The following is a 12,186-nucleotide window of genomic DNA, read 5'->3' on the forward strand; positions in this document are numbered from 1 at the left end:
CGTGCTTTCCGAGGCTCGGGGGTGAATCACCGCCAAACTAGTACTAAGAATTCCTTGGTTGAAAACCCCGATAATATTCGGTGGCCCCACCCGGGTATCGATTCCGGGGTTTTTGATCAGGGTAGGCATAAAGCAAGATGATGGCAGAAAATAGAAAAAATCCCCCTCTTCTACGTGTTGTATTTATATTACGGGTAGGCTGAGCTTTTGTGCACGTATGAAGTGCACGACTGTTACCACTCAACGAGGAAGTAATATATTAATCTCCTTTGAAAGCAAAGAAATTCTAAATATTTTATAGACTAGCTATAAATATTATATTATAAGCTCGTGATATTGCCCACCTCGCTCATGAAACCTTATTAGAACTAAAGTAAAAATTCTTTAGAAAAATTAACAATTTTTTAATTTTTGTTATATTTACTTAATATTAGGTATTTTATATTCAATTTTGTTCATTCAGTTTTATGTAAAGGTTTATCATAAGGATTCTGAGGTCGTCGCTTCATCGAACGTGAAAGGCGATGGCAGTTACTAAGCGAAAAACAAAGAGGTTATAATCTGTACCCTTAAAATAAAGACAAGCTGCCTCGGACGAAGAACTGGTTGTTTTGCCGAGATTTTTACGGTTCTTTACAAATCCCGTGGGAACCGCTTGTTTCCCTGAGTAAAATGAAAACTATGTAACCTTTCAACTAACTCTATGCCAAAAATCAAGTTATTCGGTTGCTTAGTTACGAAAGGAAAGACAAACAAACAAAACTTCTTTCGCATTTATTAACTCCTAAACTAAATTCAAAAGTAGCAGTAGAAGTGGGAATAGCTATTGCCTGTTTCCTTAGTCAATTACGGTTTTTTACAAACCCTAAAATTAAAAGTTGGTAGTAAAGTCACTTTACTCTCCGTTTCAGCTAACTCTATGCCAAAAATATGATTTGACGTTTTGGCATGAAGGTAGGACACAAAGGCCAACAAACGAACATACTGTCGTATTTATCGCGATAAGGATAGGTATTGGTTTTGCTAGCAATAACGACGATATTACTTTGTAGTGAAGTTTAATAAAAAATTTCATAGTAGATAAATATTTATAGTCATAAAATATACACTATTATCTAAAGCGCCAGAAATATTATCTAGGTCTCAAGGCTGCAAGCTACTTCAGAGCAAAATTACGTTAAGAAAGGTGCAGATCAAAAAAAAATCTTCATACATTGACGTTTACATAATTATTGCAAAGTGTTGGTGAAAACAACGTTCGCCAACCTTATTCTAAGACAAAGAGAAACTGTTTTTTTTGTTATCACCATCTTATTGTCAATCAATATTTAGCTATGAAGTAAGAGCAATTCAAACCCAGGCTTTTTTATCGTTAAAACAATCCTTAGTATTACATTAGGAATTTTCTATAAGTTTAGTGCTTCAGTCGAATATAGGCAATGGACGCCTTTAGATGTTGTGCTCGGATTAAGTCAGTGGGTAACCTTCAGTGTGTTTTTGTTGTGTGTATATGTGTGTGTATGTGTGTGTATGTGTTTATGTATATGTGAGTGTGTAAGCGCGCGCGCGTGTGTGTGTGTGTGTGTGTGTGTGTGTGTGTGTGTGTTGTGTGTGCGTGTGTTTGTTGTGAGTGTGAGTGATTTTTGAGGCTTGGCCGAGTTCGATCCCCAGCGGCGTGTGAAGGCATCTGGTATCGAATAATCTAGAAACGTACGAGAAATCCTCGTCCCACATCATCTTTTTGTGCGATCAAAGTTTTTTAATTATTTGCAACGGACATTTGGTTATGAGGCTATTGATTGTTGTCGCTCTGACGAGGGTTGCTTTCACAGAGGTTTTGTTTTGAAAAGTTGGAAGTTATGATCTCGTTTTCTGTAGATAAATGAAACGTTTTCAATAACAAAAGGGGTGCCGTTTGATATTATGATTCTTACGTTTGATGAAATGTGAATTTTATTATAATTTCAAACGGTTTGTTGTCGAGCTACAGACATACATAATTTAGTATTTGGTACTTAGAGTAAAATCTATAAGAGACGTTTTGAACCTTTGTATCGCATATGCTTTGTGTCCGGTAGGGTAACTCAACAATATGCGAGCTTATTTAGCACGTTATTAGCACTTAACCATTTTCTTTCCATGACCCATCAAAGGCACTAATCTCCTCTCAGAATGAGAAGGGTTTAGGTCGTCGTTCACCACGCTGGCCAGTTTAGGCTTAACACGCCTTAGAGAATATTATGAAAAACTCGTATGCGGGTTTCCTTACGATCTTTTCCTTCACCGTAAACGTGAATCTCTTGAAACGCATATTACTCCGAAATACCGGGGATCGAACCCGAATCCCCCAAAAAGGGTGCCAAAGTCCAACACACTAAGCTACTGATACAATATCAACAATTAACATCATCAATTAAGAGGAGAGCAATTAAAACTTAAAAATGGCCTCCGGGAACTCAAGTCACTGAAACAGCTGAATTTTAAGTAGAATAAGGAGCAATTATTGTCCAAAATTAAAGTTGAATAGGTTATAGCGCATTGGGTAGGTGCGGGACATCATTTTCGGGGGGCCGAGTACGAACCCCAGCCTCTAACTTTTCGAAGTAGGCGTTTTAAGTAATTAAAATATCACTTACTTGTACTTCAACGGTGAAGGAAAACATCGTGAGGAAACTTGCACGCCTGAGAGTTCTACATAATGTTCTCAAAGATGTGTGGAGTCCACCAATCCACACTGGGCCAGCGTGGTGGACTACGGTTTAACCCCTTCTCATTGTGGGAGGAGACCCGTGCTGTAGTGGGCTGGTAATGGGTTGTTCCATAAATTTCTGAATATAAAGTCTTATTCCTCCCTCACAAGGTAAAATAATTGCTGTTAAATTAAAAAAATATATGTTTGAAAAGAGCAGCTGCTGAGTTTCCTACTGGCTGGCTACTGCCTTTTTTTGCACGCTTTCCAAGTTGTTTTTACAATAAAATATATTTTTTTAATTCACACTATTATTAATTTATATTTATTGAAATTTTTAACACTATTATTAATTTAAATTTACTAAAATTTACTTTCTATTTTTTAGTTCAGTTTTCTACAAAAAGCGTGTTTTTTAGTTTTTTTTTAAATTATTATTTTATAAGTGCAATTTTGTTTATGTATTTGTATTTAGCTATTTGAATATAGGTTTGTAATAATTTTACACCACATGCCCGTTCTCGCTCATGTTGTCCTAATCCAGTTTGTATGGAAGAATAAATATGCGTACTTTATTATAATATTTTTACAGGTTGATTATTTATGAAATATTCTTAACAACAGTATTTCGTAATTTCGATACACGTTGTAGAGTTGAACGGACTGAGAGTACCCTAGGCTAAAAAAATAAACTGTTTCCACGGCATTTAAATAACACCGTTTAAATGCAGATGAAGGACAGTCACAATTAAATCAGCAAAGCAAAGGATCTGTATCCCTACGTTGTTGTTTTACCGCGGACGCGTACGAAGCTCTTTGCATCTCGGTTTCTGATTTGCACCGCATCCTAGAAATGCGAATCAGAAACAAGAGAGGGGAAACTGGAAGCTGGAAGGGTATTCTAGATTCTTCTAGAACGCTGCCAGTTTCCCCAGTACCTACAACATGAGTACCTTCAAATCAAGAGTGAATAGGCATCTTCTAGGCAAGCGCGCTCACCCTTATCATCACTTACCATGCGGTATGATTGCAGTCAAGCGCTTGCCTATAAAAAAACAATTACAAATAAACGAATAATCTAGATCTTAAAATAAATGAGTTTCGAATATTGAGCGAACTATTACCGAATCGATCAAAGCATTTTTGTTTTGTTTCCTAATAATTGATTATATTAAATTATTCATTGTAACTCAGCTTTAAAGGTTTATAAGATTTTTATTAACAGACAAATAATTAACTGTATATCTTAATATATATAAATCTCCTGTCACGATGTTTGTCCGCGATGGACTCCTAAACTACTTAACCGATTTTAAATTAAATTGACACACCGTGAGCAGTCTGGTCCAACTTAAGAGATAGGATAGCTTAGATCTTTAATTATAGTCGCAATTTTATTTTATTGCAAATTATTTGTCTATAATTAATTGACAGTCACATGTTATATATATACTTCTATACTCATTTAAGGCTTAGCGATACTGAATACTTTAAAAACAATATCAAACGCAGACGAAGTCGCGGGAAACAGCTAGTAATTTATACGAATGACATTTTAAATTGTATGCATGCTGCACATAACCTGTAAATAGTTGGTTATTTACTATGTGACTCATTCCAAACAAAAGAGCGAGTTCTAATGTATCTACTAATGTTGGTTGTCCATTATAAATAAATAAGCAAAGCAAACTTACTGTGATACCCAATAATTGTATAATTAAAAGTATTCTTTATTCACAGGACAAGTGTGGGACGTGACAGCAGCATCCGTCTCCTGAACAACGGCTCGAACCTCTGAGGAAGGCATCGACCGCACTTCGCGGCCAACAACAATCAAGAGCGGACCAAAGAAAATTACAAGAAGTGTCTAGTTTTCAAACCGGACAACGTGCCCCCTTTCCCCAGATGTTGTGAAAGTGAAAACGGACTGAAACATGCGGAAACTGATATAGATTCAAAAGACATTAGCACAGAGAGTTTCCTTCTACCGCTAGACAATTTCGGACGGAGTTAGTTACAAAGATAATTTCGGAAAGCCATATAATAAGTGTCCAAGTGAAAATGCTGTAAAAAAATCCTTAACAATGTACTCTACAACATATAGAACCCTCATTCAGACGTTATTGCATGCAGTGCATTGTGTCCCGAAGGAAACGACTCGCGCACGTCTTACTCTACATAATGTTGCTAGCTCACAAACTTTCCCATATTCCGCATTTCATGGTGAACGTTAAGAGCATTAAAGGTAAAATAATTACTGCGAAGTAACTAACCGACTGTTCGAAAAAATATGTTTCCAATTATTTCCTAGTGGAATCCGGGTAATATAAACTCAACAGTGTTAAAACATTCTAGATTAGAACGAAGGCCGAAATTGATTCTTTATATCGATGGAAAATTTTGGACGAAGTTAGTTTGTAGAAGCAAACGTCAAAAAAGTCTTTCAACCGTTAAAAATATCCTCAAATCGTGTCCTTGTGAAAATTTTGCAAAAAACTATACCTATTAGAATTTAAGCAAAAAAAAAGTTATTAAATTTTATCTTACGAATAGTCAATATTCATATATTGAATCATTGCAAATTTAAATTAAATACGTTTGTAGTATAGTGTCGAAGACAAAAATATATGCACTAAAACGTTGCAAAATAACCTTAACGGCGTAATAAACTCTATATTAGGACATAAGCTGAAACGGTTTTCTTTTGGACGAAGTTTAATAAATAAATAAATAAACAATGCATTTATGTCACATTATTATTATATTAACTACACATATAAATATTAAAATAAAGAAATGTAAATAACAACTAGGCCCATGTGTGCCAAAACAACCTCTTGTTTATTATAAACAGTATAATAGGTATACGATCGCAATAGGTCAAAGTTCGAACATGTTAAATTCCAGGAATAAACATCAGTTTTCTGCCACATTTTCCCGTACAATAAAATGTTGCATAATTCATTCGTCCCAAAACATTTCCGACGCGAGAGAACGATAGATATTTTATTACTCGATAAAAATAGACATAAATCCTATATCTAGGGCAGACATTTGATTGAAAATAATTTTCCATTATACGTACGTCGTTCGGAGTCACGTTCGTCGTTCTATAGCAGGGGTACAGAACCTTTTTAAGTCCGCGGTACACTAACAACTTTAGAAATTTGACACTATTTTAGGCAGAAAAGTGATGTTAAAAACTTCACTTTTCTGCCTAACACAGTGATAGTGGTGGTTTTTGTGACTGAGCTCGTCCGGGGAAGTACTATCGCCTTGCTTATTGTTGCCGCTAAGCAGCATTATTGCAAAGCTGTGTTCCGGGCGTGGTTGCCGGTGTAATTACGACACATGATACTTAACACCTAGGCCTCGATTTGATGGGCACTAGGCGGAATGTTGCAGGACGTGTTCCTTGCATGCCCTGTGAAGTGTTGCTTTGTTTGTAGGTCATGGTTTTCCACTTACCATCAGATGGGCCATCTGCATCTGTGGTTAAAAATAAAAACACTTTTCTTAAAAAAACAAATCGTTTAACAAAGAATTAAGAAAGACAAAACTGGTGATCTCCACACAATTTTTCAATTACTCTAAATATGGACTTAGTTGTCAAGCGCAAGCATACTTTTTTAGTATAAAAAAAAATCACTGGATTCGATTTCAAAATAAAGCAAGCCTCTATCCAATATGTACATACGGAAATCTGCCTTTTTGCAAACTCCGGAGATAACGAGGAAAAAGTTATTATTCTTTGTAAATTTTATATGACTGCCTCTAGTAAGTAATTGACTGTTTTATATTAAATAAAAATAAGCCTACTATACAATCTCCATATATTGAGACACTTTCACTTAAATACCGAGCTTTGATCCCAAAAGCCCTTCCTTTCAGTACCTAATCTCGAAAAAGTTTTACATAATCGTCTTTTATCGCGCCCAAGTAGAATTGCGCAATAAAAGGTTTTTTATATTCGTTAAATATCGCTTCGACATCAGTGTAAAGTGTCACGATAAAATTTATAGGCGAATGATTCGACAACCTCCCGTCAGTGGTGAGCAATGTAGTCTCACAAGTGGGAGGTCCCGGGTTTTATTTCCGGCAGGGGAAATTCAGAAATTTATAATTTCAGAAATTCAGAAATTTATAATTTCAGAAATTCAGAAATTTATAATTTCAGAAATTCAGAAATTTATAATTTCAGAAATTCAGAAATTTATAATTTTAGAATTTTCTTTGGACTAGTCTTGTGGGACGCATCGGCCGTGGCAGTTATCAAGCGATTAAGCCGCTACGATGTCCTTTAGAAACCATATTTAACAAAACAATCATATCTCTAACAGGTTAGCCCGCTACCATCTTAAAGTGCATCATCACTTAGCATCAGGTGAGATTGCAGTCAAGGGATGACTTGTAGTGTAATAAAAAAGAGGGAGTTTAAAACTCGACCTTGTATTGAATGATACGTACATTAATTATTACAATAACTTTAAGGTTTACACGTAGACAATCACATAGTTGCTGATTGCTGTACTGTTCTGGATGGATGAAGGCTGTTGTTATACATTTTGACCAAGTTAGTATACTTACAATGTTTGTATTGATGATGATTCTGGTGTTTGATACGTCTCGTTTGTGGTGCGCCGGGTGTTATGTTAGTCAATGGATGAACTGAGGATAAATATTACGGGTACATATTCCAAAATTTTGTCGTGCTTCGCGCAGTGTGTTCCGTAATTGCCTGTCGCAATGACAAGGTTGCTCGGAAACATTCAGCTCCGCTCTACTCCAGCGCAAGATAGAAAAATGATTGTAATCGTGCAATGTTGGAAAAAGGCAACTTTCTCTCGGTGGAAGAGTCAATACAGACAATTTCGACGTCTCAAAAGTGTTTATATAGAAGCATAAATTAAAAAAAAAAATTACTATATGCGAACTTATGTATTATGCTGGCTGGCCAAGGGACAAATCGCGTCGAGCGATTTTTCGCGGGATGCGATGATACAATCGTAGCTATTCGCCTGGCATGCTTACTATTCATTTATATTAGTCAGTAGCCGCTTGTCACGTAAGGCAGATATCACCGGTATTTTAGTTCACCGAAAACCAAGTTTAATAACTACGTTTTGCTTTGACTGCAGCCCAGTTGAAATAGTAAACTTAAATTAGTTTGCTTGATCGTGTTTAGTTTGAACGCTGAGATAAACCATAGAAGGGAACAGAGCAAGCGACCAGGGTGTTATTTTTTGACATCGGTACCCTAAAAATGAGTGGTTTAAAAATAATTATGTAGCAGTTGCCCGTGACTTTGTTACGGTTTTTTTTTTTTATACCTCGGGAATCGTTCATATTCCTGCACTAAAATGTATTCTACGTGTAAATATTATCGAGAGGGCAATTTGTCTCTACAAAAATTTCTACATTCTTTTCACACTTAAAATATGAATATTATTATCGTAGGAAACCTGTGTAAATAGTAGGGTAGATAAAAACCAAAAATTAGTAAGTATGGTCTACGTAATTCGTATACTTAATAAGGTCTTAATACCATCGCTTAAAGCAGTATTATTATAATATTCTTGTCATTTTCTTTTTATTTTTAGAACTTGAAGGTATGCCAAATCAACTCTTATTTTAAAATAATATTGTTCTAAGCGGTTTTAGTAAAACCTTTGATCGTCTATGGCATTGAAGTCTTTACTTTTGTACCTGAAAAGGACTAGAACCCAGACCTATAGAGCAAAAAAAAAAACTTCGCACTAATGCTACGTAATTAATACGGAGACACATTTGTAGCACATCTGCCGATTTGCATAGGTTAACTCTTTTGCCCGCCAATTAAAAAACTAAAAGCATTTTGTGACGTACATTAATATGACACCTCTTCATACAAGCATTGTCAATTTTTGCGTCTTATACTGTAGTTATGAGTGTGTACGCACGGATTTAATGTAATAAAGATTTTAAGGCAAAGTTATAGCTATAATTTACTATATCCAAATATATAATAAATGTTCTTTTTTTTATACATACATTATAGATTAAAGTCGCGATTTTCTAAGCGCAAAGTTATTAATGAAACAACATTAAAATGTTGATGATAAACATTGCAATGTAACTTGTGTAAAAAATTAATATTACTGTTTGTAAATAAAAGGTAAAATTACTTATTTATGATTAGTAATATCCTAGTAACTACTATTTATAAAATGGTTAAATAAGATGTAATTATTGGTTATTAACTAGTAAATACTTATTTATTTGAGCACGAGCACCTAATGATAGTAAAATAGTAAAGATAAACTGCATTTTCGTAATATATTAAATAATATAAGCATTTTCTTTATATTTCTGATTCATTATTTATTCAGAAAACTATATTACAAATAAATGGAAACAACACAAGAAGAAAATATGTATATACTTATATTAAACATGTAGATGGCTACGGGTAGTCTGTGTGTATAAACAGTTGTGTGCAAAGGCGGTCTTATTGCAAAAGCAATCTCTTACAGACCCATGGCGAAAGTATAACAGTAAACACAAGAACAACATAAGAATAACAAGAAAGTGAGACAGCGCAAACAATAAAACGTAAACACGCAGGAAAAGAAGAAAAAGTACAGTATTACAGTGGCCGGATTTAGGAACAGCAAAAGTTTAAATAATTTGTCATTTATTACAACAACTATGTAGGCTTACAACTGAGGAGCTCGACTTTGCTTTCTGGGGCCCGAGTTCGAATCCTAGCACGCACCTCCAACTTTTCCAAGTTATATGCGTTTCAAGTAATTAAAATATCACTTGCTTGAACGGTTAAGGAAAACAACCTGCATGCCTGCCTACATAATGTTCTAAAAGGTATGTGCAGTCCACCAATCCGCACTGGGCCAGCGTGGTGGTCTTAACCTCTTCTCATTGTGGGAGGTCTTAACCCTTATAGTGGGCTGGTAATAGGTTAATATGATGAAAATTCCATAAATTTGTAATTAAAGTTAACTTTTTAAATTAAAAAAATATATATTTTTGAAAACAGCAGCTGCTGAGTTTCTTACTGGCTTCTTCTCAGTAGAATCTGCCTTCCGAATCGGCAGTGGTAGAGTCATTACAAAAAAGCGACCGTTAAACTATCCTTAAAAGGATCGGTCATTACGATATTAATAAATAGAAGCTCCTGTTTTGACGTTTTCCTATATTACCTTAGCCTTCTTTTAAGTGTTTATAAAATAGGCCTAATAAAAAAGACGGTTATTGTTTTTTTTTTCCTCGGGTTGTAAATTCTGAAATTAATTAATCTGTCGTCACAACATGTAGGTGCCTACGGGTCTGTGTCATATAAAATCCCATATCACCCTTTACCCATCTATCGGTACTTCTGTAAAAAACTGTGTTATTTTTGAAATTATACTTCTTTTGGCGCGATGGAGCAAAATGACGAGAGTGAATTTAACGATGCGCGCGCACACCGACACCTGAATTCTACATCGTAAAGTTAGCTTCAGGTGGCATGAAAATCGATAACTATACTCAAGTGGTATATTCTAGTATTTTTATATTTAGAACACGTGTTTCGTAACTGTACAAACAGTGTGAATAAATAAATATTATTACGTTAATAAAACCTTTTTTATTTAAATAAAATCTTTTTGATTAATTTTAATATTTATCGTTAATCACTACTGCATTTTAGTTATTTTTTTTCCATACGCCAAAGAAGTATAACTTCTAACGCGTGTACATAAGTACACATACTCTTTTTTTTTTTAATTATTAGTTTTTATAAAGCTAATATACCTATTAATTTAAGTTACTTACTGTGTAATTAACATTAGATTTCTCACGGCTTAGTGGAATTAATGTAAAATGTAGTGGTCTTAATGTAACTTTATAAATAACTAAGTAAATATAAGAAAATCCTTTTGGGTCTCGTCTTTTATTTATATTTACTATATTTTACGATGCGTTGCCTGAGTTTCTCCATAATGTTCTCAAAGGAGTGTGGAGTCTTCCAGTCCGTACTGAGCCAGATGATGATGAATTCCTGACTCCGGGCTGTCATTGACTTAGATACACTGCACATATAAATTACTAGCGTACAATAAACTTACAACATTAAATTTTTTATTTAAGTCTCAGATATTAAATCATTTGTTTCTCTCCGTATTCATTCTCTTCTATTCTCTTCTCGAGCGGGTGAAGATCATTATCTACACCCATGTACACCCAAGAATAGAATATCATCATAGTAAATAAAAGCTGTATTTGACAGTTTGACAGTTCAAAAACAGGAGTGCTCCGATCGTCACCAAACTTTACAGGATTACTCGCCAGGTCAATCCGGAGATTCCCTGAAAGTTTCATTGAAATCGGTCCAGCCGTTTCGGAGCCGTTTAAGAACTGACGTGCATCTAAGTGCATCCATTAGACGCAGAAGGCTGGAAATAGATAAATGGTGATAACAAAAAAACCGGCTGCGTTTGTTGTAGGCTTCTTTTTAGACTAGGGTGCGTTTGGAACCCTCGTAGCTTTAGTTTTAAGTTAACGAATGTAGTTATCGCTATCAACTCACTTCTATGTACATATTTTACATGTAATGTACGCATCAAAAGTATCATCTAGGTATGTGCCTATTTGAATAAAGAATTTTTTTACTTTGATTTTGACTTTGATGGAGTTTAGAGGCCTATGTACAGCACTGGGTGCATATTGGCTGATGATGATAATGCTACATTTTCCTTAATACTATCCTATAGTTTCTTTATCCCAGTATGAAGGTTGTTTTAAAGTTTCAACGCGAGTGGGTGAAAAGGATAAACACGGGGAGCAATGAGTCATTTAAAACCGTTCCTACATGCCACACTCATCTTAAGTACTGCTAAAGGCTTGTACAGGTGAACGTATTGTTGGATTTAACCAACAGTTATTACTAATTTGACGGTGGTATATTAAACCCATATAATCGGTTTCTACGCGGCATCGTACAGTAACGCTGTACTTTGATTGGTCGACCACTGACTGAGACACAAATTTATTGTAATAGCAGATTTGAGTTCCAGGTAACATTAGGTAAGAATGATGACTAATTACTTATGAAAAACTGCCCATTGATTTTTATAATTATTTTATTAGTGTTTTTACCTACACTTGGAGGAATTATAATTTTTATATAAGATATTTTTTTAGATATAAATAAAAATATCTTATTTTTGCAGATATTAAAGGTTTTGTTGTAATCCATTGCAATTTTTTTTTTTTTTTCGGCGAAAACGGCCGCCGGGTGTCATGGCCGCAATCATGACGTCTCCGCAAATTAGTACTTGCTGGGTGTTATGGCCGCATTCGTTATGTATCATAGGCAAATTAGAGCTTTAGTTAGTTATTGATAGCTTAAAATCACAAAATATACGTAAGATTTTCGAAGTTTATCTGTAAAAAAATATGTTTATATGGACGTGACGTCATTATTCGGCGTTTTATTAATAGAAAACAAATACCCATCT

The 12,186-nt window shown here is 34.8% G+C and overlaps 1 protein-coding gene across 1 annotated transcript in view; it reads left to right on the plus strand.

Moving 5' to 3' along the window:
• LOC120631027 (neuropeptide CCHamide-1 receptor-like) overlaps positions 1-4,766 on the plus strand; it is a 113,124-nt gene extending 108,358 nt beyond the window's left edge. Inside the window, exon 8 of the mRNA XM_039900418.1 lies at positions 4,430-4,766. Within this exon, the coding sequence (XP_039756352.1) occupies positions 4,430-4,487 (58 nt within the window). The 3' untranslated portion in view covers positions 4,488-4,766. The remainder of the gene's footprint in view (positions 1-4,429) is intronic.
• Positions 4,767-12,186: the final 7,420 nt, after the last annotated feature.

The sequence above is a fragment of the Pararge aegeria genome, chromosome 17 (genome assembly GCF_905163445.1).
Source record: "Pararge aegeria chromosome 17, ilParAegt1.1, whole genome shotgun sequence".
Classification (NCBI taxonomy): Eukaryota; Metazoa; Arthropoda; class Insecta; order Lepidoptera; family Nymphalidae; genus Pararge; species Pararge aegeria.